The following is a 27911-nucleotide window of genomic DNA, read 5'->3' on the forward strand; positions in this document are numbered from 1 at the left end:
GTGGCACGTTTTGAGGAATTTACCAATTTAGCCTTGTTTTTGGACTGGTGTGGAAGACCAAGCAATGACCAAGTCAATTTAAAATTAGATATAGACAATAATTTTGGTGACGCAGAAAATTACTGAAATATTGTGATGGTGTGTCGGCAACGCAGACCCAGCACTTATACCCCACAGTGCACCCAGCACCGCAGACCAAGCACGGCAACGCAGACCCAGCACGGAAGAGAGATACCCACTGAAATCCTGCGGATTTTAGCACCCGCGAGGCGACAGAGACGCGCCGCACCCGTGCGCTTGCTGTCTCGTGTTGTCAGCTGCACCATGAAAGCGACGGCTAACCCTCTCGGGGCGAGCAAGGGCGCCATACGTGGAGTTGTACGGCGGATCCGTTTCCGGAAATGTGAGAGCATGCGAATGTGGTGTCGTTTGGTGGCAAATGCCATATGAGCATGGGCTGGAGCACGAAATTTTTGACATTTTGCTGGGTTTTGGCGTGGAAATGAAGCAAACATAGCCTATGGGAGGAACCAATTAATAAGCAACTCGAAAAAGAGTTTATCGAAATAATAAATATCATACTATTCTCATATAACAAGTTTGGGATTGCACAATATAACAATGAGGAGAGACAAAAAAGGTGTAGTTCGGATTCGAAGTAAAAAACTGAGATCCGTTTGCATACTCGGATTAAGCTTTGGTTGGATGCTCATTTACTTTGCTCTAGCTCACCCCGCCAGTTTCATAAAACAAGGTTGATGTTTTTCATTTTTGTAATAAAGTTAGACGAGTGTAACAACGGGAACTAGTTTTTTAATCTGTCGCATCATTTGGTATTCAAAGATATGGAACTAAAATTGTGAACCCATATTGTTCCAAGAATACATGAAGCCATGAAGCATATATGCTAATTAATAAACACGATTTTTACAAGTAAGCAACAATTAAGCTTAGACGGGCTTGGCCCCAACGGCCCAAAGACATAACGGTTCGCCTAAATTCAAGCATTCAATTCAACCAACGATGAACTTGTAGCTTATTTAATTAAGTACTCAACATCTTGAGTTTGATACTCACCCTTAAATATTGCCCGTCTCGATCTCTATCTCTCCCTTTCATCCATGGCTGCTGAATAATTGCTGGAGGATATTGAGACGTAAAGAAAAGAGGGGAAGTGAAACATATAAGAAACTTCCATGTAAAAGAAAAAAAAATTATATATCAATTTTAACTTTAAATATTAAATTACGACCATGGGATTTTTATCAAACAGATAAGAACAGAAGCTCAGGTAAGTGTCCGATGAAGAAAATTAGGGCTAAACAATTATTTTCACATTTTTTCCCTATATGGTATTCGTTGACCACAATCAATCTTCAATGTTTCATAAGGTAATGTCATGTGTTCAATTTTTTACGTTGGTGCATCACACAATGGTGACTATGGAGGCTAAAATGCCTCTGTGAGTCTTTTCGACCTCCCAAAAAATAGACGGCTTTGACGAAACAACCAGATGCTTCATTTGAAAAAAAAAATAGTAGAACTTTTTAATTTTCCTATTTATGTCCCATCCTCTAATATATGAATATATATTTACTAAAAATACCAGTATACCTTTGCATTCCGTTTGCAATCAACTTCATACATTTTATGGATACTCTTACTATTTTTGTCCATGTAGTCATGCAAGTATGTAGCTCGTGCGCATTACAAGTTTGACTTTCACAATTGTACATGTGCACGTTTTATTTGTGTCATACAAGAATCATAATACCGGTCATGCAAGTTGAAATAACATATTTGGATATGCTTTAAATTCACTTAATTTGTGGAAAGAGAAATTTGAACTCGAACGTTCCAGACTCCTTTGCATAAACAGATATCATAAGACCGGCCATGCAAGATATTAACACCAACATATCTACTATTCTTGCAAACCAAACACCAACTTCTCCCTCACATTTGCCCGGCACCTTGCGCTCCCACAATACAAACCAAAACAACGAAGCAGCCACCTACTGCTAGACCAAAATTGTTGGAGCAGGCTTGGTGTTGTTATTGAAAACAATTCCGGAAAAAAAAAAAGAAAAAAAAAGGAAGGCGTATGGGGCGGCATTGAATCACAACCGGAGATCGTCGTCTTTGTCATTCCCCTTTGGACAAACAAAAAAGGAAAATAGAAAAACAGACAAACTTGTAGCCAAGGGGTATATTGGTGTAAAAAACGTCAACCGAAACCCTAATAGCCATGACCACGAAAAAGAAAAGAAAAAAGAATTGGTACCAATTGGACTAAGAAAAAAGTTAAATACAAAAACAAAACATGTTGCCAATGTGACCGGTCCGCAACGGTGCACGACATCAACATCTACCGAACGCCTAATACCAAAAAAATAAAAAACAAAATACCAACACTTGAAAAAGTTATTTGAAAAAGGACGGCATGCGGACCCAAAAACTTGTAGGGCATATCTAGAAGGAGAGCATAGAGGCATCCGTGAGTGAGGGCAGTGGGGATATTGGATCGTCATTTCTTGCAATGTTGGATATGCCTTTGTTAGGAAAATGGACCATATGAAACAGGATTATCATTATATTGACGTCTTGCTACAATAATAAAAAGTTATTGAATCAAGACTTTATATAACTTGATCTCAAAATAGTTATGCTCCTTTTATGAATGATTAAATGTAGTGATTGTATTAAATAAACATAATCACTTGATTTATATATATATATATATATATATATATATATATATATATATATTAAGTGCATATAAGTATGAGAAGTAAACAATTTTCATAAAAATAAAAATAAAAAAGCAAATCTTTCCAACTAAAAAAGGGAAAGAAACCAAAATTTAATTAAACTAACCTATCAAATATTGGGTACGAACCATAAAGGTGCAGTATGCAACTGGGACGAAGAATGAGTTTTGGAGTAACTAAAATGTCTAATACTCTTATTTGTGAAGGAAAATACTTCAAAGTTGCATTTGTTTGATTCGTAACACGGGTAATCAAAGGTAAAATAAATATTGTTTATTTCAACCTTCTGACCATAGGGGTACGATATAACGGCAGAATGGTGGTTGCTAACAAATAATACCCGATCACCAAGTTCAACAACCTCCATCCATTGTGGACCACCATCAATATCACACTCCAGTTTGAACACTCGAAATCCTTTAGTCTTAGGTGGCTCAGTGTAATGAAAGGTCTTTCCAAGCATGACCTTATGCCAAGCATCGGACATTAAACACGTTTCTTGTTTAGGCTTTTATGCATAGTCTGCCTTAAGAAAAATCATAAACAACTCCATGGATGCAGAATCTTTTGCTAGGTGAACGAAATGACGGCCATTGTAATGCTCTACTCTTCTTCCATTATAATCAATTTTAACGAAAGAAAGTGGAAAAAAGGAAGGACGTGTGTTGGGTTCAATTTTCGACTACAAACATGAAACAATATCATTTCACTTTATTGAGCATAAAACCATGACAGCATCAAAATGCCAGCTAAGCTTACTAAGGCTTAATACATTAATAAAACTAAAAATTCATTCATATTGATAATAAGGCTTAATACATGAATAAAACTAAAAATTACAACCGAAAATAAGGGTGCTAGGCCTCGATAAAAATCTTTGCCGAAATTTTCAAATCGGTCAAATGAAAAAAAGAGTGTCCTGCACCCTTTTACATTAACTAAAACTAACAAACTAAATTTAATTAAGCGTTGTCGGCCCCTTGTGGTGCCCTCTGCTTGATAGCATTCCACCGAGTGACAGCCCAATTCCGAACAGCAGCCCAACACGCTTTCCCCTCAGTGACAGCCCAATTCTTAACAGGAGCCCAACACGCATTCCCCTTAGTGACAACCCAATTCAGAGCAACAGGCCAACAGGCATTCCACCCAGTGACTACCGAATTCCAAGCAACAGGGAAGTTACTTGTCACCCAATTCTTAAGAAGTATCCACCTATTCCAGCAATATTCTAAGCATCGCCTAATACGTGTGAAAATACATTTACCTAAAATTGAAAATATAGTCCTCGGATTCTCGATCCCGGCTATTACACTATCGTGATGGCTCTTGAACAAAAGCACACAAACGCAGGTTGTAATAGATAGACTAAACAACCCGTATTCGTAACCCTTTAGTTTTGTTCCCCCGTCAATTAGTTTTATAAAATACACTAAAATGACACCATTTATTCCTATGGAAAAATCTAGAAAGGATAGGGCTCTAGGATGTCTTAGGAATAAAACGAAGGAAATTAAGAAATAGGAACAATTCAATAGGGTGAAAAGGCATATGATGCACTCGGGGTCAATTATATTCTGTATATAAAGTCCCAAAGCCCATAAACCTAACTCTATTATTTCCCCCACATAGCCAATTTCTATGATGGCCACTACTCTCGGGGTGATATTTTCTCTTTGCTTATAGATAATAAAGAGAAAAAATGCATCCAAAAGCATAAATGGAAGGGCAAAAATGAGATAGCTGTCCGATTTCAACACTTTTGACACGGGTGGAATGAACTTAATAGAGGGGATGATAAAAAATGCTTGAAAAAGGTTAAACAATACCGTCGCCATGCTGAAAAATATTTCTGGTTCATGCTGAGTCGCATTCCCCTCCGTAGGTTGTCCTGGCTGAGCAGGCGGCTGAGCAGCATTTCCTCCCTCCAGAGGTTGTTCCGGCTGAGCAGGGGGCTGAGCAACATTCCCACCCTCCGGAGGTTGTCCCGGCTGTGCAGGGGGCTGAGCAACATTCCCCCCCCTCCGGAGGTTGTCCCGGCTGAACAGGTGGCTGAGCAACATTCATTTCCTCCAGAGGTTGTCCCTGAGCATCATTACCCCCCTCCGGAGGTTGTCCCGGCTGAGCAGGCGGCTGAGCAACATCCACCCCCTCCGGAGGTTGTCCCTGAGCGTCATTTTCCTCCTCTGCAGGTTTTACTAAGTAAAAAATGCAGGCATAGAGAACAAAAAGGAGGAAAATACCTCCGTAAAACGAAGGTATAATGATAGCCAACCCGGGATGTTCCATTTCAGAACGGTAGAACACAGAAGAGGGAGAAAGAAGAAGGAGAGAGAAGAGGGAGAGAGGAAGGAGATAGAGGGAGTGAGTGAGAGAGAGAAGGAAGGGAGGGAGAGTGAGAGAGTGAGAGTGAGTGAGCGGGTGACTAGTGAGTGACTGTAGCTGTAAATATAGGACTTCAAACGTGGCAGCTGGCATAAATGGGTACTAAAGATTCCTTTGGACAAATAAAAAAGGAAAACAGAAAATCAAAAAACATGTAGCCACCGTAACCGCAACTGTATACTGGTGCAAAACCTCCTCAACCTAAAACTTAATCCCGCCCTTGCATTCCTTTTGCAATTAACTTTATACATTTTATGGATACTATTACTGTTTTTGTCCATGTAGTCATGCAAGTATGTAGAGAAGCTAAATTTTTAAACCCGGTCACTTATATACATTTTACGCAAAATGTTACTGTTTTTGTTCATGTGTTGTACAAGAATTATAAGACCGGTCATACAAGTTGAAATAACATATTTGGATATACTCTAAATTCACTTAACTTGTCGAAAGAGAAATTTGAACTCGAACGTTCAAGCCTTCTTTGCATAAACAAATATCATAAGACTCGTCATGCAAGTCGAAACAACATATTTTACAAGTATGATTAATATAAAAATCAATGAACAAACTATATCTAAAACTAAAATACAGAGTTGACAACACATTTTATAATTCAATAGAAAAATATCAGAAATCAAAACATTTTGGTATCAACATAAGTTAGGTGAACACTTTGAAAAAAAAATTATATCAGAAATTCCTAGTTATCAGAATCTCTAAATCCATTCAGATTTTCATTTCAACTTTTGAAAAACAATCAGATTCGAAATTTTTGTGTAGAGATTCAAACATTTTATTGTCGAAAATTAAAATCCCAGGACCCCTAGTTGAATCATATTATTTAAATGATTAAGATATCAAATAAGCTGAACTCCAGTCTACCCTGAAATAATAATTTATCTTTATCACAAACCGAATGTCGTATCCACCATTAGCTATTTATGGTTGAAACTTCAAGAATTGGAGATAATTAGTAAGTGATAATCGTTTGACACGGAGAATGGTAATATTATATGTAAAACCTTTATTTGTGACGATAACAAAATTCTTTGTTTCCACATCTTTTATTTGGAAACGCCAGTTGAACCTATGAACTTATGAAAGATGTGACAAGCTATGACTGATTGACTGCGGAGGGCCACAACTTTTATTTACCTGTTGGCGCATTACAGGTTCAACTTTCACAATTGTGCATGTGCACGCTTTATTTGTTTCGTTCAAGAATTATAAGATCGATTATGCAAGTTGAAATAACATATTTAGATTTGCTCTAAATTCACTTAACTTTTGAAAAGGGAGATTTGAACTTGAACGCTCCAGACTCCTTTTCATAAACAGATATCATAAGATCAGCCATGCAAGTCGAAACAACATATTTTTGCAGGCAATATTAACACACTAGAAAACGTATGATAAAAATTGAGTGGTGTAAGTTTGATTACTAAATGTGGGTTTATTCATAAATTTAAGTTTTGTTGTTAATTCCAATCTGTACTTGATAATAATTATGAAATAATTAAGAAAATAATTCATATTTAAAGTTTTAAATCATACAAAGTTATTTAAGCTCAAATAAAATTTATCTTTTTAAAACCTAGGGAGTTTTGTTAAAACACAAAAAATCTTAAGAGCGATATATATTAAACAACATTAAATTAATTTAATCATTAAAGTTTTAATCATTCTTAACTCTCTAACCAAACACCAACATATCTACTATTCCTGCAAACCAAACACCGGCTTCTCCCTCACATTTGCCCGGCAACTTGCTCTCCCACAGTACAAACCAAAACAACGAAGCAGCCACCTACTGCTAGACCAAAATTGTTGGAGCAGGCTTGCCGTTGTTATTGAAAGCAATTCCGGAAAAAAAGGAAAAAAAAAAAAAAAAAAGGCGTATGAAGCGGCATTGAATCGGCACCCGAGATCGTCATCCTTGTCATTCCCCTTCGGACAAACAAAAAAACGTGTAGCCAACGGGTATATTGGTGGAAAAAAGATCAACCGAAACCCTAATAACCAATACCACGAAAAAGAAAAAGAAAAACTTTGTACCAATTGGACTAAGAAAAAAGGAAAATACAAAAACAAAACATGTTGCCAATGTGACCGGTCCGCAACGGTGCACAACATCAAGCCTATTACCAAAAATTGGAAAGAACAAAAAAAATACCAAAACGGGGCATATCTGGAAGGAGGGTATAGAGGCATCTGCGAGTGAGGGCGAGTGGGGATATTGGATCGTTATTTCTTGCAGTGTTTGATATGTCTTTGTTAGAAAAATGGACTATATGAAACATGATTATCATTATATTGACGTCTTACAACAATATACAAAGTTATTGCATCAAGACTCCATATGATTTTATATAATTGGATCTCAATGTAGTTATGTTCCTTTTATGAATGATTAATTGTAGTGATTGTATTAAATAAACATAATCACATGATTTATATATGTATTAAGTGCATATAAGTAAGAGAAGTAAACAATTTTCATAAAAAATAAAAATACAAAAAGCAAATCTTTCCAACTTAAAAAAGGGAAACAAAACAAAATTTAATTAAACTAACCTAACAAAGATTGGGCACAAACCATAAAGGTGCAGTATGCAACTGGGACGAAGAACGACTCTTGGAGCAACTAAAATGCCTGATACTCTTATTTGTCAAGGAAAATACTCCAAAGTCGCATTCGACTGATTCGTAACACGGGTAATCAAAGGCAAAATAAATACTGTTTCTTTCAACCTTCTGACCATGAGGGTACGACATAACGGCGGAATGGTGGTTGCTCACAAATAATACCCGATCACCAAGTTCAACAACCTCCATCCATTGTGGACCACCATCAATATCACACTCCAGTTTGAACACTCGAAATCCTTTAGTCTTAGGTGGCTCAGTGTAACGAAAGGTCTTTCCAAGCATGATCTTATGCCAGCAAGGATCGGTTAGTAAACTCATTTCTTGTTTAGGCTTGTATGCATAGTCTGCCTTATGAAAAATCATAAACAACTCCATAGATGCAGAATCTTTTGCTAGGTGAACGAACTCACGGCCTTTGTAATGCTCTACTCTTGATCCATTGTAATCAGTTTTTACGAAAGGAAGTGGAATGGAAGGACGTGTGTTGGGATCAAGGGTTATCAACTTAACGACCCTATAGCTAAGAGGACCGCCATTGACTTTGGTGTCTTCGATTATCTCAAATACCATTAAAAACTTGGACTCTAAGGACGTTGTAGCATATAACTTACCGCCCAGTATGACTATACCATTAACAAAGGGTATTTCCTCATCAATCGAGCTCCATGATTGATCCCTTGGCCTACAATAAGTCAGATGACCCTGTTTGCAAAGACAAACCACAAAACATGGCTCCTGACTGATTGTTTTTGGTTCAGAAGAGGCAATAATTTTAGAAACGGAGAAGTCAGGACCATTGATGCAGTGGCATGGAAGGGTGGACTGCGACGAGGGGAGCATCACTCGATCACCAGATATTGGATTGAAGAAGAAGAATTCTATTTTAAAACTAGGGTTCTGACAATTTTTTAGGTAGAATGACCAAGGTTTCATAAAACCCTCTGGACGCCTCAACGCACTGTCGACCATGATCAACCATCCCTCTATTGAGCCAACACAATCCATCCTATTCATTGTACAATAAAAAATTGTATTTGGCCATGATCGTAGAAATTTATGATCTTTCCAATCACCTGGACTTAAAACGCGATGAGCTCTAGTGGACATGGGATGAGAGCTTAACATAAGCCATGGAACTTGATCCTGAGCAAGGGGACGTCGTGACTGAATATTGCTTTTAATAATTGCTTGCCATGAACGGCATACTGCAGCACATCGAACGTAGTCTGATAAGCCCAGTCGTCGTAGAATCAGTTGCATAACATCTCCCGCGCGTTTATTGGACCAGGGGCTGCTGTCCTCTACTTTCGAGATGATCATTCTTCTTCTTCTACATATTATGAAGATGATCATTCTGAACTTCCGGCCAATGAAATCGAGAATCAGCAACACAAACATTCTTGATAGGCGGTAGTATGTTAACATAGGTGGAAGCATTCTTTCAGGATATGCACGAATAAGTGCCATCGATCCAAAAAACACAGTGTAAAAGATTATGCCTTCGACCAAATCCACAATTATACTCTTGTCACGGATTTCTCTGCGGCACATAAAAAAAAACAGAAAATGGATTGTTAGGAACGGAAAGTGTAAAGCTAGCTAGATTAAATGCAGGAACAAAACATAATTCTCCTACCAAGCCGCAATTAAGAACAAAGAATAATATAGTGATTTAGAGCACATTTGCATATACATATATTGCACATAAAACCTCCAATTGACGAAATATCTTTAGTTTGTTATTAAAATTGCAGACTTTGAAGCTTATTACCATCACGAATGAAATATTTGCAGTTTCCAAATCAATTATCTACGAAGTAACAGATGAGACATACATTAATACTTGATTATCAATCACAAGGGCACTAGGGCAGTAACCAAGTGTGCATGTGATTACCTTGTTTTTTCGTCGAGGTAGACCATCAGGAGGCGCCTCATCGCGAAAGTTTTGAAGAAACCCTAACTAACCTAATTAATAAGGATCTTGACTTGCGTGTGCACCCCTGGTTGGAAATGAGCGAATTTATATATACATATATACGTGCTGTTCCCATGTTTTAAAGTCTTTACGTGTTTATCTCTAATTTTTTGAAAGAGTCTTGGTCTTATCCTTGATCTCTAGTGAAGATAAGTATTATCACTACTTTGGTTTAATTTATCCATTAGAATCACGTGTTATAATTTGAATTAAATAAATAACTATACTTGTTTGTGTTTTGAATACAACAGAATTGCCGTTGTCGTGCTAACTCTTTCTTACTAGTTCTTTTTATTTCTTTTTCATTAGTTTTTCCCTCCTCTTATGCTATTTAAAAGGAGAAAAGTAAACTTTCCGTATACGTGGGAAGAGCAATCCCTATGTACTGAAAATAGGGAAAATAGTTTTGAAGAATCCCATAGAAGTCGCAAGTCCTTTATGATCCCACTTGGGAGGATTTTTAGGGTTCGTCTTCGGAGGATTTTTAGGGCGCGGCCGAACAGTAATCGGGATTTTACTTGATTATCGGCCACAAGAGCAGTGACCAAGTGTGCATGTGCCTTTGGATAAATAGAGTGGAGTTGCAGGAGTGGCATACTAAAGATTCCTAGAGTCCCTAAACGAATTTGTACCCCTTTGGACAAACTAAAGATTCCTAGAGTGGAGTTGCAGGAGTGGCATACTAAAGATTCCTAGCCAACGTGACTGCAATTATATTCGTGCAAAACTTTCTCAACCTAAAGCCCAAAAAAAACAGACACGAATATGTCGCTTTTATTCGAATTCAAATATCTCTTTCGTAAGTTAAATGAATTTAGAGCATCCAAAAATGTTATATCAACTTGCATGGTCAGTCTTATGATCCTTGTACGATACAGAGAAAAAGTTATACATATACAATTGTGAAAGTCAAACTTGTGATGCGCCCGAGCTACATAGACAAAAAAACAATTAACATTTTGTGTAAAATATGTATACGTGACCTGATTTAAATATATAGTTTGTTTACGTGCTTGCATGACTATATGGACAAAAACAGTAACATTATCCATCAAGGTTGCGCTAGGCCCTAGTTGCAAATGAAGAATTTCTCCAGATGGACATGAATATTGTACACCAATCAATTTAATAAATAAAACTGAATTTATTTCCTGGTTCGTAATCCTTAAAACAACAAATAATGACTTCATCTCTCAATTAATTACAGAAAATTGCAATTGTACATGAATATGTATACATATGTGTGTGTGTTTTTATATCAATGCATAATACATAACATTACTATAGGTACGCAAATTTAAATCGCCATGATCGATGTCACTGTTGTGAGATCTCAAACCAATTATTTATTATCACAAGGAAAAATTAAACAACAAAACAATATGTAATTGATTCAAAATACTGTTATAACTAGTGACATCTTAGTGTTTAAGATGCAAGTAAGTTTCTCTTCATTCAATATAAATAATGGCGAAAGATGATCTCCTTATTTTGGTATGAATTGGAATTTCTATTCCTGTATAATTTCTCTTTCAGAATTTAAGCTGTGCTTTAATTGGACAATGGGATGCATTCCTGCTACGTACTAAATCACACATACAATTATGCACATGCTCTCTATCCTGCCTAATGCTTTTGTTGGGGTCTCAATAATTTAAGTCCATTTTTGCAAGTTTGGTTACTAGAAAAGAGTGCAAAGACTATATCATCTGATGTACCTCAATTGATGATAGTGTCGGATAACAATATATATATATATATATATATATATATATATATATATATATATATATATATGACATGAAGAATGGTTTTGCTAGAAAAGTGTGCAAGGCTCTTTGACGTTATTAGCATTATCCTAAACGATTCGGTCACCTATATGCAGTTTGTGTGTAATGTTACTGTTTTGTTTCATGTAGCTCGGGAGCATAACAATTGGACTTTCATGATTGTACATGTACACTTTTTTATTTGTATAGCAGTATATCACAAGAATCATAAGATAAAGGAATTTTAACGAAAAACTTCTGGTACCGTTCATTTTAACGAAAAATCATATTTTTACACTAAAAAGTCAATCATGATACTATTCAGTTTACTCTTTATTTTGTCTTTATCGTTAAAACTCAAAATTTTCAAGCTCTTTTCATTAGTTTCCTTAAGATCAATCATGGAAATTAATATAACATTATCCATCAAGGTTGCACTAGGTGCTTGTGGAACGGGAATTAGGGCTTATTGCCTAAGTGAATTATGTATAAATTAGTATCTGCTTATTTTATAAACTCGAATACTATATGAATTATATTTTACCACATAAAAAATCGACATATTTGCATAAATAGGTATCTTAAGTACGACTTCTTATTATAACACATGCCAATTTTTATGCACCCGAATGTTTGTCCACCGTATGTGGCTTTGCATATGTGGCACGAATGGCGCACTAAAGATTCCCAGAGTCTCTAAACGATTTTGTACCCATTTGAACAAACAAATATGGAAAAATAGAAAAACAAAAAGCATGTAGCCAACGGTAATATTGGTGAAAAAAAAGGAAAAAGAAAAAACGAATTCGTACCAATTGGACGTCTCCACACATCATTCACAGACGAGGCCAATGAGGTCAGAGTCTGAGGGGGTAGGCCCTTGGTGCTGCCTACATCGTACCAATATCGGAGGAGATAAGCTGATCTTGACCGGTCTTAGTCTTAGCTAGGGGGTGCCTACCCTTACCCCTACCTCTGACCCTAAACAATAAAAACAAACCGTCAATAAAGGGTTTAGGACAGCTCTAGCCTGCAGCATGGCATATCAGAGCCAGACATGCAGTCTGCGCCTGAGCCTCTCCGACGTCTAAGCAGCCGGTGATCCGCCATCAGCAATTGTAGTACAGGCGCGACATTTGCGGAGTCCAAGTTTTACACCCATTGGCAGGGTCACTGGGACCCACCTCCTCCTCCCACCTCCTCTTCACTCCTCTATTAGACTATAGTGGTATACTTTAGTAGTGTTACACTATTTTGATAAAATAAATGTGTCACTTCACATACATTTTTCCTTAAAGCATTTTGAAACTCAATCTCCTATTCCTATTTTGACTGTTCTCTAATTACGATTTTATCCATCGTAATACATGTGCTAACTTGGAGAGATTTTTGAAAATATAACGAGACCAATGTTCTTACGTTACTCTAGCTACCTTGTTCACACCATATTTCATAAAAGAAATAACATAGAACCTAGAGCGATCACTTGAGTTACAAACCCGCATGTTGCATCTAATCCTAACCTTTTATTTTCTCAAGTACCGTAGTGTGCGAAAGCTTTTTGACAACCCACGATGAGGCCCATCAACTTTTTACAAGATCCAGCCCAAGTCAAGAGGCCTAGTGGACGGAGTCATATAGGATATAGCTGACTAAACATTTGGTTACTCACTGAGTTGAGAGTGCTGATGTGTCCACTTTTAGGTGTGGGACTTTGGATTCTTCGTTTCTTTTTTTTTCCCTATATACCTTATATTCATTTACGGAACAGCTGCGTCACAAAAACGTAACAATTCCACATAAATTTTTCACTGTAACAAAAACATGGTTTGGTATACTAAATATGTCGCTTTTATTCGAATTCAAATCTCTCTTTCATAAGTTAAATGAATTTAGAGCATCCAAATATGTTATATCAATTTGCATGTCCAGTCTTATAATCCTTGTACAATACAGAGAAAAAGTTATACATATACAATTGTGAAAGTCAAACTTGTGATGCGCCCGAGCTACATGGACAAAAAACAATTAACATTTTGTATAAAATATGTATACGTGACCTGATTTAAATATATAGTTTGTTTACGTGCTCGCATGACTATATGGACAAAAATAGTAACATTATCCATCAAGGTTGCGTTAGGCCCTAGTTGCAAATGAAGAATTTCTCCAGATGGACATGAATATTGTACACCAATCGATTTAATAAATAAAACTGAATTCATTTCCTGGTTCGTAATCCTTAAAACAACAAATAATGACTTCATCTCTCAATTATTTACACAAAATTGCAATTGTATATGAATATGTACACATATGTGTGTGTCTTTGTATATCAATGCATAATACATAACATTACTATAGGTACGCAAATTTAAATCACCATGATCGATGTCACTGTTGTGAGATCTCAAACCAATTATTTATTATCACGAGGAAAAATTAAACAACAAAACAATATGTAATTGATTCAAAATACTGTTATAACTAGTGACATCTTAGTGTTTAAGATACAACTAAGTTTCTCTTGGTTCAATATAAATAATGGCGAAAGATGATCTCCTTATTTTGGTATGAATTGGAATTTCTATTCCTGTATAATTTCTCTTTCAGAATTTAAGCTGTGCTTTAATTGGACAATGGGATGCATTCCTGCTACGTACCAAATCACACATACAATTATGCACATGCTCTCTATCCTGCCTAATGCTTTTGTTGGGGTCTCAATAATTTAAGTCCATTTTTGCATGTTTGGTTACTAGAAAAGAGTGCAAAGACCATATCATCTGATGTACCTCATTTGATGATAGTGTCGGATAACAATATATATATATATGACATGAAGAATGGTTTTGCTAGAAAAGTGTGCAAGGCTCTTTAACGTTATTAGCATTATCCTAAACGATTCGGTCACCTATATGCAGTTTGTGTATAATGTTACTGTTTTGTTTCATGTAGCTCGGGAGCATCACAATTGGACTTTCATGCTTGGACATGTACATTTTTTTATTTGTATAGCAGTATATCACAATGATCATAAGATCAAGAGAACTTTAACGAAAAGCACCTGATACTGTTAATCTTAACGAAAAATCATATTTTTACACTAAAAAGTCAATCATGATACTATTAAATTTACCATTTATTTTGTTCTTATCGTTAAAACTCAAAAATTTCAAACTCTTTTCATTAGTTTCCTTAAGATCAATCATGCAAATTAATATAATATCTAGATGCTCTAAATTTATCTAGCTTATAGAAGAGAGATTTAGACTTGAAGGCAAATTGTCATTTGTAACTTCTAATAGTGAAATTATATTTTGCAAAAGTGAAAAACCAAAGGAAGGAGGAATCAAGGGGCTGGGACTTTTTGTAGTGGTGGTGGTGGTGGTGGTTGGGAGGAGAAAGGGGGAGTGGGGTGTTTTCTTGGTAGTTTGGGTTTTGGGATCCCAGCCCTTTTTGGGGGTTTTGGGCGGAGACTTTTTGAGGTGTTTAACAATTTCGGAGCTATCAGGAATGAGGACCGCGATGGGAGGTCATGCTGATGAGCTGCGTTGGCCCGGGTAACCAGATTATATTGTCACATTAAGGGAATTTTGAAGATAAAATCGGTGGGAAAATAGAAGGGTTTATTTTAATTTTTTATGGTAGGTGGGAAATTAGAAAAATAGGGTGTGTCTAAAACCACTAAAATATATAGTTTGTCTGGGTGCTTGCATGACTACATGGAACATTATCCATCAAGGTTGCACTAGGTGCTTGTGGAACGGGAATTAGGGCTTATTGCCTAGGTGAATTATGTATAAATTAGTATCTGCTTATTTTATAGACTCGAATACCATATAAATTATATTTTACCACATAAAAAACGGACACATTTGCATAAATAGATATCTTAAGTACGACTCATTATAACACATGCCAATTTTTATGGGGACAAGGATTGGCTGCCCTTTTTTTTTCCATGCCCTCCTGTTTTGTGTGGTCACGGTTAACCCAAGTCAACATTTTATATTATCTTTTTATAAAGATAATAAGACAAAAATGAATAATAATATAAAATGTTGACATGGCTTAATCGTAACCATATAAACAAAAAGACATGAAAGAGTATGAATAAAAGAAGGGCAGACAATCTTTATCCTTTTTATGGACCCGAATGTTTGTCCACCGTGTGTGGCTTTGCATATGTGGCACGAATGGCGCACTAAAGATTCCCAGAGTCTCTAAACGATTTTGTACCCATTTGAACAAACAAATATGGAAAAATAGAAAAACAAAAAACATGTAGCCAACGGTAATATTGGTGAAAAAAAGGAAAAAGAAAAAACGAATTTGTACCAATTGGACGTCTCCACACATGATTCACAGACCAGGCCAATGAGGTCATAGTCTGAGGGGATAGGCCCGTGGTGCTGCCTACATCGTACCAATGTGCTAGGGACTAAAATTGGATTTTAATCTTACGTATGGTTATAATCTAAAACTCATTTTTTTTAAAGATTAAAATGAAGTTTTTTAAAATAATAAATATCATACTATTCTCATATAACAAGTTTGGGATTGCACAATATAACAATGAAAAGTGGAGAGACAAAAATGCTGTCGTTCGGATTCCAAGAATCATAAGATCAGTCATGCAAGTTGAAATAACATATTTGGATATGCTCTAAATTCACTTAACTTGGGGAAAGAGAAATTTGAACTCAAACGTTCCAGACTCCTTTGCATAAACAGATATCATAAGACCGGCCATGCAAATCGAAATAACATATTTTTGAAGGCAATATTAACACCAACATATCTACTATTCTTGCAAACCAAACACCAGCTTCTCCCTCACATTTGCCCGGCAGCTTGCTCTCCCACAATACAAACCAAAACAACGAAGCAGCCACCTACTGCTAGACCAAAATTGTTGGAGCAGGCTTGGTGTTGTTATTGAAAGCAATTCCGGAAAAATAAAAATAAAAAAAGAAGAAAAAAAAGGCGTATGAGGTGGCATTGAATCGGAACCCGAGATCGTCTTTGTCATTCCCCTTTGGACAAACAAAAAAGGAAAATAGAAGCAAAAAACCGTGTAGCCTACGGGTATATTGGTGGAAAAAACGTCTACCGAAACCCTAATAGCAAATACCACGAAAAAGAAAAGAAAAAAAAGAATCTGTACCAATTGGACTAAGAAAAAAGGAGAATACAAAAAACAAAACATGTTACCACTGTGACCGGTCCGCAACGGTGCACAACATCAACATCTACTGAAAGCCTAATACCGAAATTGGAAAGAAAAAAAATAAAAAAGGAAATACCAAATCTGGTGGTGGGCTACCAGTAAAAGTTATTTGAAAAAGGAAGGCATATCTGGAAGGAGAGTATAGAGGCATCCGCGAGTGAGGGCAAGTGGGGATATTGGATGGTTATTTCTTGCAGTGTTTGATACGTCTTTGTCAGGAAATTGGACGATATGAAACAAGATTATCATTACATTAACGTCTTGCTACAATAATACAAAGTTATTGAATTAAGACTCCACATGATGTTAAATCTATTTTATATAATTTGATCTCAATGTAGTTATGTTCCTTTCATGAATGATTAAATGTAATAATTGTATTAAATAATCACATGATTCATATATATATTAAGTGCATATAAGTATAAGAAGTAAACAATTTTCATAAAAATAAAAATAAAAAAAGCAAATCTTTCCAACTAAAAAAAGGGAAACAAAACAAAATTTAATTAAACTAACCTAGCAAAGATTGGGTACAAACCATAAAGGTGCAGTATGCAACTGGAACCAAGAACGACTCTTGGAGCAACTAAAATGCCTGATACTCTTATTTGTCAAGGAAAATACTCCAAAGTCACATTTGTTTGATTCGTCACACGGGTAATCAAAGGCAAAATAAATACTGTTTCTTTCAACCTTATGACCATAAGGATACGATATAACAACGGAATGGTGGTTGCTCACAAATAATACCCGATCACCAAGTTCAACAACCTCCATCCATTGTGGACCACCATCAATATCACACTCCAGTTTGAACACTCGAAATCCTTTAGTCTTAGGTGGCTCAGTGTAACGAAAGGTCTTTGCAAGCATGACCTTATGCACAGTTAGTAAACACATGTCTTGTTTAGGATTGTATGCATAGTCTGCCTTATGAAAAACCATAAACAACTCCATAGATGCAGAATCTTTTGCTAGGTGAACGAAATCATGGCCATTGTAATGCTCTACTCTTGATCCATCATAATCAATTTCAACGAAAGGAAGTGGAAAAAAGGAAGGACGTGTGTTGGGATCAAGGGTTACCAACTTAACGACCCTATAGCTAAGAGGACCGCCATTGCCTTTGGCGTCTTCGATCATCTCAAATACCATTAAAAACTTGGACTCTAAGGATGTTGTAGCATATAACTTACCACCCAGTATAACTATATCATCAATAAAGGGTACGTCCTCATCAATCGAACTCCATGATTGATCCGTTGGCCTACAATAAGTCAGATGACCCTGTTTGCAAAGACAAACCACAAAACATGGCTCCTGGCTGATTGTTTTTGGTTCAGAAGAGGCAATAATTTTAGAAATGGAGAAGTCCGGACCATTGATGCAGTGGCATGGAAGGGTGGATTGGGACGAGGGGAGCATCACTCGATCACCAGATATTGGATTGAAGAAGAAGAATTCTATTTTAAAATTAGGGTTCTGAGAATTTTTTAGGTAGAATGACTAGGGTTTCATAAAACCCTCCGGACGCCTCAACGCACTGTCGACCATGATCAACCATCCCTCTATTGAGCCAACACAATCCATCCTATTCATTGTACAATAAAAAATTGGATTTGGCCATGATCGTAGAAATTTATGATCTTTCCAATCACCTGGACTTAAAACGCGATGATCTCTAGTGGACAAGGGATGAGAGCTTAACATAAGCCATGGAACTTGATCCTGAGCAAGGGGACGGCGTGATTGAATATTGCTTTTAATAATTGCTTGCCATGAACGGCATACTGCAGCACATCGAACGTAGTCTAATAAGCCCAGTCGTCGTAGAATCCGTTGCATAACATCTCCCGCGAGTTTATTGGACCAGGGGCTGCTGTCCTCTACTTTCGAGATGATCATTCTTCTTCTTCTACATATTATGAAGATGATCATTCTGAACTTCCGGCCAATGAAATCGAGAATCAGCAACACAAACATTCTTGATACGCGGTAGTATGTCAATATAGGTGGAAGAATTCTTTCAGGAAATGCACGAATAAGTGCCAACGATCCAAAAAACACAGCGTACATGGTTATGCTTTCGACGAAACTCCCAATTATAGCCCGTGACCATTCAAGGTCGTCTCTGCGGCACGTAAAAAAAAGAAAATGGATTGTTAGGAACGGAAAATAATTCTCCTACAAAGCCGCAATTAAGAACAAAGAATAATATAGTGATTTAGAGCACATTTGCATATACATATATTGCACATAAAACTTCCAATTGACGAAATATCTTTAGTTTGTTATTAAAATTGCAGACTTTGAAGCTTATTACCATCATGAATGAAATATTTGCAGTTTCCAAATCAATTATCTACAAAGTAACATATGAGACATACACTAATACTTTATTATCAATCACAAGGGCAATAGGGCAGTAACCGAGTGTGCATGTGATTACCTTTCTTTTTCGTCGCCATAGTCCATCAGTAGGCGCCTCATCGTGAAAGTTTTGAAGAAACCCTAATTAACCTAATTAAGGATCTTGACTTGCGTGTGTACCCCTTGTTGGAAATGGGCGAATTTATATACACATACGTGCTGTTCCCATGTTTTAAAGTCTTTACGTGTTTATCTCTAATTTTTTGAAAGAGTCTTGGTCTAATCCTTGATCTATAGTGAAGATAAGTATTATCACTACCTTGGTTTAATTTATCCATTAGAATCACTCGTTCTAATTTGAATTAAAGAAATAACTATACTTGTTTGTGTTTTGAATACAACAGAATTGCCGTTGTCGTGCTAACTCTTTCTTACTAGTTCTTTTTTATTTCTTTTTCATTAGTTTTTCCCTCCTCTTATGCTATTTCTTTTCTGCTATTTAAAAGGAGAAAAGTATACTTTCCGTATACGTAGGAAGAGCAATCCCTATGTACTGAAAATAGGGAAAATAGTTTTGAAGAATCCCATAGAAGTTGCAAGTCCTTTATGATCCCACTTGGGAGGATTTTTAGGGTTCGTCTTCGGAGGATTTTTAGGGCGCGGCCGAACAGTAATCGGGATTTTACTTGATTATCAGCCACAAGAGCAGTGACCAAGTGTGCATGTGCCTTTGGATAAATAGAGTGGAGTTGCAGGAGTGGCATACTAAAGATTCCTAGAGTCCCTAAACGAATTTGTACCCCTTTGGACAAACAAAAAAGGCAAATAGAAAAACCAAAAACATGTAGCCAACGTGACTGCAATTATATTCGTGCAAAACTTCCTCAACCTAAAGCCCAATACCAAAATTGGAAGAAGAAAAAAAACAGACAGACACGAATATGTCGCTTTTATTTGAATTCAAATCTCTCTTTCATAAGTTAAATGAATTTAGAGCATCCAAATATGAGATATCAACTTGCATGGCCAGTCTTATGGTCCTTGTACGATACAGAGAAAAAGTTATACATATACAATTCTGAAAGTCAAACTTGTGATGCGCCTGAGCTACATGGACAAAAAACAATTAACATTTTGTAAAAAATATGTATACGTGACCTGATTTAAATATATAGTTTGTTTACGTGCTTGCATGACTATATGGACAAAAACAGTAACATCATCCATCAAGGTTGCGCTAGGCCCTAGTTGCAAATGAAGAATTTCTCCAGATGGACATGAATATTGTACACCAATCAATTTAATAAATAAAACTGAATTCATTTCCTGGTTCGTAATCCTTAAACAACAAATATTGACTTCATCTCTCAATTATTTACACAAAATTGCAATTGTATATGAATACGTGTACATATTTGTGTGTGTTTGTATATCAATGCATAATACATAACATTACTATAGGTACGCAAATTTAAATCACCATGATCGATGTCACTATTGTGAGATCTCAAACCAATTATTTATTATCACGATGAAAAATTAAACAACAAAACAATATGTAATTGATTCAAAATACTATTATAACTAGTGACATCTTAGTGTTTAAGATGCAACTAAGTTTCTCTTCGTTCAATATAAATAATGGCGAAAGATGATCTCCTTATTTTGGTATGAATTGGAATTTCTATTCCTGTATAATTTCTCTTTCAGAATTTAAGCTGTGCTTTAATTGGACAATGGGATGCATTCCTGCTACGTACCAAATCACACATACAATTATGCACATGCTCTCTATCCTGCCTAATGCTTTTGTTGGGGTCTCAATAATTTAAGTCCATTTTTGCATGTTTGGTTACTAGAAAGACCATATCATCTGATGTACCTCATTTGATGATAGTGTCGGATAACAATATATATATATGACATGAAGAATGGTTTTGCTAGAAAAGTGTGCAAGGCTCTTTGACGTTATTAGCATTATCCTAAACGATTCGGTCACCTATATGCAGTTTGTGTGTAATGTTACTGTTTTGTTTCATGTAGCTCGGGAGCATAACAATTGGACTTTCATGATTGTACATGTACACTTTTTTATTTGTATAGCAGTATATCACAAGAATCATAAGATAAAGGAATTTTAACGAAAAGCTCCTGTTACCGTTCATTTTAACGAAAAATCATATTTTTATACTAAAAAGTCAATCATGATACTATTCACTTTACTCTTTATTTTGTCCTTATCGTTAAAACTCAAAATTTTCAAGCTCTTTTCATTAGTTTCCTTAAGATCAATCATGCAAATTAATATAATATCTTGATGCTCTAAATTTATCTAGCTTATAGAAAGAGAGATTTAGACTTGAAGGCAAATTATCATTTGTAACTTCTAATAGTGAAATTATATTTTGCAAAAGTGAAAAACCAAATGAAGGAGGAATCAAGGGGCTGGGACTTTTTGTGGTGGTGGTGGTGGTGGTGGTGGTTGGGAGGAGAAAGGGGGAGTGGGGTGTTTTCTTGGTAGTTTGGGTTTTGGGATCCCAGCCCTTTTTGGGGGTTTTGGGCGGGAATTTTTGAGGTGTTTAACAATTTCGGAGCTATCAGGAATGGGGACCGCGATGGGAGGTCATGCTGATGAGCTGCGTTGGCCCGGGTAACCAGATTATATTGTCACATTAAGGGAATTTTGAAGATAAAGTCGGTGGGAAAATAGTAGGGTTTATTTTAATTTTGTATGGTAGGTGGGAAATTAGAAAAATAGGGTGTTTCTAAAACGACTAAAATATATAGTTTGTCTGTGTGCTTGCATGACTACATGGAACATTATCCATCAAGGTTGCACTAGGTGCTTGTGGAACGGGAATTAGGGCTTATTGCCTAGGTGAATTATGTATAAATTAGTATATGCTTATTTTATAGACTCGAATACCATATGAATTATATTTTACATAAATAGGTATCTTAAGTACGACTTCTTATTATAACACAAGCCAATTTTTATGGACCCGAATGTTTGTCCACCGTGTGTGGCTTTGCATATGTGGCACGAATGGCGCACTAAAGATTCCCAGAGTCTCTAAACGATTTTGTACCCATTTGAACAAACAAATATGGAAAAATAGAAAAACAAAAAGCATGTAGCCAACGGTAATATTGGTGAAAAAAAGGAAAAAGAAAAAACGAATTTATAGGACGTTTCCACGCATCACCCACAGACGAGGCCAATGAGGTCATAGTCTTAGGGGGTAGGCCCTTGGTGCTGCCTACATCGTACCAAAATCGGAGGAGATATGCTGATCCTGACCGGTCTTAGTCTTAGCTAGGGGGTGCCTACCCTTACCCCTACCTCTGACTCTAAACAACAAAAACAAAGCGTCAAAAAAGGGTTTAGGACAGCTATAGCCTGCAGCATGGCATATCAGAGCCAGACATGCAGTCTGCGCCTGAGCCTCTCCGACGTCTAAGCAGCCGGTGATCCGAATAGTATTGTATTAGACTATAGTGGTATACTTTAGTAGTGTTACACTATTTTGATATAATAAATGTGTCACTTTACATACATTTTTACGTACATTTTTCCTTAAAGCATTTTGATACTCAATATCCTATTACTATTTTGACTGTTCTCTTATTACGATTTTATCCATCATAATACATGTGCTAACTTGAAGAGATTTTTGAAAATATAACGAGACCAATGCTCTTACATTACTCTAGCTACCTTGATCACACCATATTTCATAAAAGAAATAACATAGAACCTAGAGCGATCACTTGAGTTACAAACCCGCATGTTGCATCTAATCCTAACCTTTTATTTTTGGGAGTTTTAACGAAAAGTCCACGGTATCGTTCACTTTAACGAAAAACTACATTTTTACATTAAAAAGTCAAACCTGATACTATTTACTTTATCCTTTATTTTGTTATTATCGTTAAAACTCAAAGTTTTCAAACATTTTTCATTAGTTTTCTTTTTATTTTTTTCAAGTACCGTAGTGTGCGAAAGCTTTGAGACAACCCACGATGAGGCCCATCAACTTTTGACAAGATCCAGCCCAAGTCAAGAGGCCTAGTGGACGTAGTCATATAGCTGACTAAACATTTGGTTACCCACTGAGTTGAGAGTGCTGATGTGTCCACTTTTAGGTGTGGGACTTTGGATTCTTAGTTTCTTTTTGTTCCCTATATGCCTTATATTCATTTACTAAATATCATAATGAACGTGGGCATGGACTGTTTTCTTCTAGCTGGGCCTTATGTCATTTCTACTGGCCCATTCAGCTCAGACATTTTTTTCGGTTTTATTTAATCCCAAAATTTTAATTAGACTTTTATTTATTTTTTTTATTCCATAAAAATCAGTGATGCTGCTGATGCATGCCATCATCTCTCTTATCATAAGCGATTTCTTTGTGGGTATATTTTATTATGATCATGTCCATTGAAATCTCGAGTGTTTTTTTAAGAAGCACTGAGGCATATGTTTCTCCAAACAAACTATTGTTGACATTTCAAATGTTTTTTGAAGAAGCACGAGGCATATACTTTCTCAAAAAAAAAAAAAAAAATTCATAACTCATATTTTAAATTGTTGAAACTTGTCTTTGATCAGATCAAAAGCACACTCAATCATTTCAGATATAATATGAGTATATATTGTCATGTGATCCCATACCCCGTCCATATGGTTTTAGGAAAGCTATAAGTTTCAATGGAGTGATTATAAATAAAGCCATATATTTTAGGAGATGAGAGCTTTTTGGAGAGATTTTTAGTGTATTAGGAAGACGACCTAGTACAGTAAGAATAATAATATAATTGGTTGAGACTTAAAAAAAAATTCAAATAATTGTATTATGACACTTGACATACCGAACTGTATCCCGACAAACTATTTATGTCTCGCCCTTTTAGTCCAGTATTGATTTCAAATCCCACAATGTGGGACGTCTTTTGTGTTCAATCAGCTTCCTCTTGATACAGCTTTTGCCCTCTTGCGTGCATTAACCCAACATGATAATGGTAAATCAACACTAAATTATATCGGCCCTATTCCAAAACTCCACTTAATTATATCAGCTAATTATAATTTAATTAAAAGTAATGCTAAGAAGACCATATTTTAGAGACCACATAATGTAACGGTTGATGGTTGAGTGCTTTATTTAATGATTTTAACAAGAAATTCAACCGTTAGTCGTCAAATTATGTATTCTACAAAATATTATTCAAATAGATAGTTTTTATAGCATTGCGGTTTAATTAAGGAGGCATTTGCCACTATCTTTTCACACACATTATAATACAAACAAGCGGTCAGGAAGAAAAGAATCTGAGTAGGAAGTGGCCAATTTGATCCAATCAGACTGCCACTTAATTCTTAATCCGTGTATTAGATATGTTTGATCTTTTAGTTCTTGTCACCTCTTTTATCGGTAATATTGCAAGATTTTAACTCTTGTTTCCAGTCACGCAAAAGCGGAACTCAGCAAAAGCAGCCATTATAATTCAAGCCATTTTAACTGGATAGGGATTCTCTCCACCCTTTTACCCTCCCCTCCCCTCCCTGCCCTTCTCACAATTTTTTTCCTTTCTCGTTTTCTCCCTACGAAGATGAAAAACAAGATGAATTCTTGATCATTCAAATAGGAGGAAGGGAAGGGAAAAAAATCTTGGTCCTTTTTAAGTTTTAACTCATATGTGATAGCATTCCAAAGCCGCCGTAAACTGTCTACTAATTTGCTTAACTACAAAGACTTATTCGCGTCATTAGTTAGTTTCGATATGACTATTCATTATGTTAAAGGCATTTTGAAGGGAGAAACATATGAAAACTTTCATTTTTGGTCAAAATTGAAGATCACTCGTGAAGAAAAGTTGGCCCTTTCAATCTTACTATTTTGTGGGGACTAGTAGGGATATGTTTTTTCTATGAGTAACTTCAGCTTGGACAAAAAGGAAAGTTCTCATCTATTTCTTCCTTCAAATGTCTTCAATGTACTGAATGGTCCTATCCAAATTAGGCCTGGCAAACGGGTCGTGTCTGTCGTGTTCGTGTCGTTTTCGTGTAACACCTGTTATCTTAACGGGTCGTGTCGTGTCACACCTGTTATCTTAACGGGTCCTTAACAGGTCGGGTCACTTTACCCAACGGGTAAAGTGACCCGACCCGTTATGACCCGTTAAGACCCGTTAAGAAAAATAATTTGTTTTCTTAAATTTGCACATACCACACATTGCCACATAAATATTACTTCAAAATATTAAAACACATTTATCGTTTAAGTACTACATCTACACTCGAAAATAAGAGCTTAATAAAAAAAACATTCATACAGTACTAGTCAAATTTTTAAATTTAATTTAATATATAGATTCACGAACACTTAAGAGTTTATTCATACTTTCATTAAGTATAACATAAGATTTTATGGTATCCACTATTGTAAATATTTTAAATTGAAGATCGAGTTCATTCATTGTATTCATATAGGGTCAAGGAATGCAGCTGTAAAAAATCATCAAAATCAGAGTTAAAATAACCGTTAAATCATGATTTTTCGTTTTATAACCGTTGAAAAGTTTTGTCCCGTTACATAATCTCTTAATGTTTGTTTTTTTTCAATTTTTGGCGTATGTGATCTCAAAGTATATACAAACATGTTTGACGGTTGGATCGTTGAAACTAATTTCGTAGAATGCGTATCCCATAAAAACAATAGATTCACTAATATTTAAGAGTTTATTCATACTTTCATTAAGTATAACATAAGATTTTATGGTATCCACTATTGTAAATATTTTAAAATGAAGATCGAGTTTATTCATTGTATTCATATAAGGTCAAGGAGTGTAGATGTAAAAAATAATCAAAATCGGAGTTGAAATAACCGTTAAATCGTGATTTTTCATTTTATAATCGTCGAAAAGTTTTGTCCCGTTACTTGATCTCTTAATGTTTGTTTTTTTCAATTTTTGGCGTATGTGATCTCGAAGTATATACAACCATGTTTGACGGTTGGATCGTTGAAACTAGTTTCGTATAATGCGTATCCCATAAAAATAATAGATTCACTAATACTTAAGAGTTTATTCATACTTTCACTAAGTAAAACATAAGATTTTGTGGTATCCACTATTGTAAATATTTTAAATTGAAGATCGAGTTCATTCATTGTATTCATATAGGGTCAAGGAGTGTAGCTGTAAAAAATCATCAAAATCATAGTTAAAATAACCGTTAAATCGTGATTTTTCGTTTTATAACCGTTGAAAAGTTTTGTCCCGTTACTTGATCTCTTAATATTTATTTTTTTCAATTTTTGGCGTATGTGATCTCGAAGTATATACAAACATGTTTGACGGTTAGATCGTTGAAACTAGTTTCGTAGAATGCATATCCCATAAAAACAATAGATTCACTAATACTTAAGAGTTTATTCATACTTTCATTAAGTATAACATAAGATTTTGTGGTATCCACTATTGTAAATATTTTAAAATGAAGATCGAGTTCATTCATTGTATTCATATAAGGTCAAGGAGTGTAGATGTAAAAAATAATCAAAATCGGAGTTAAAATAACCGTTAAATCGTGATTTTTCATTTTATAACCGTCGAAAAATTTTGTCCCGTTACTTGATCTCTTAATGTTTGTTTTTTTCAATTTTTGGTGTATGTGATCTCGAAGTATATACAAACATGTTTGACGGTTTGATCGTTGAAACTAGTTTCGTAGAATGCGTATCCCATAAAAATAATAAATTCACTAATACTTAAGAGTTTATTCATACTTTCATTAAGTATAACATAAGATTTTGTGGTATCCACTATTGTAAATATTTTAAATTGAAGATCGAGTTCATTCATTGTATTCATATAAGGTCAAGGAGTGTAGCTGTAAAAAATCATCAAAATCGGAGTTAAAATAACCGTTAAATCATGTTTTTTCGTTTTATAACCGTCGAAAAGTTTTGTCCTGTTACATGATCTCTTAATGTTTGTTTTTTTTTCAATTTTTGGCGTATGTGATCTCGAAGTATATACAAACGTGTTTGACGGTTGGATCGTTGAAACTAGTTTCGTAGAATACGTATCCCATAAAAACAATAGATTCACTAATACTTAAGAGTTTATTCATACTTTCATTAAGTATAACATAAGATTTTGTGGTATCCACTATTGTAAATATTTTAAATTGAAGATCGAGTTCATTCATTGTATTCATATAGGGTCAAAGAGTGTAGCTGTAAAAAATCATCAAAATCGGAGTTAAAATAACTGTTAAATCGTGATTTTTCGTTTTATAACCATTGAAAAGTTTTGTCCCGTTACTTGATCTCTTAATGTTTATTTTTTTCAATTTTTGGCGTATGTGATCTCGAAGTATATACAAACGTGTTTGACGGTTGGATCGTTGAAACTAGTTTCGTATAATGCATATTCCATAAAAACAATATATTCACTAATACTTAAGAGTTTATTCATATTTTCATTAAGTATAACATAAGATTTTGTGGTATCCACTATTGTAAATATTTTAAATTGAAGATCGAGTTCATTCATTGTATTTATATAGGGTCAAGGAGTGTAGCTATAAAAAATAATCAAAATCGGAGTTAAAATAACCGTTAAATCGTGATTTTTCGTTTATAACCGTTGAAACGTTTTGTCCCGTTACTTGATCTCTTAATGTTTGTTTTTTTCAATTTTTGACGTATGTGATCTCGAAGTATATACAAACATGTTTGACG

General features: G+C 35.5%; 1 protein-coding gene and 2 pseudogenes across 1 annotated transcript; all 3 read right to left on the reverse strand.

The window, feature by feature from the left end:
• Positions 1-3643: 3643 nt before the first annotated feature.
• On the reverse strand, positions 3644-5148 carry LOC126631110 (uncharacterized). The gene is made up of 2 exons (XM_050301263.1): positions 4598-5148; positions 3644-3983 (listed from the first exon to the last, which is right to left on the reverse strand). The coding sequence occupies exons 1-2, from the start codon at positions 4829-4831 to the stop codon at positions 3969-3971; spliced, it is 249 nt and encodes an 82-aa protein (XP_050157220.1). The 5' UTR covers positions 4832-5148; the 3' UTR covers positions 3644-3968.
• A 2727-nt stretch (positions 5149-7875) lies between these two features.
• On the reverse strand, positions 7876-9793 carry LOC126631105 (uncharacterized; annotated as a pseudogene).
• A 7656-nt stretch (positions 9794-17449) lies between these two features.
• Positions 17450-19319, reverse strand: LOC126631104 (uncharacterized; annotated as a pseudogene).
• Positions 19320-27911: the final 8592 nt, after the last annotated feature.

The sequence above is a fragment of the Malus sylvestris genome, chromosome 8 (assembly GCF_916048215.2).
Source record: "Malus sylvestris chromosome 8, drMalSylv7.2, whole genome shotgun sequence".
In the NCBI taxonomy this organism is placed as follows: domain Eukaryota; kingdom Viridiplantae; phylum Streptophyta; class Magnoliopsida; order Rosales; family Rosaceae; genus Malus; species Malus sylvestris.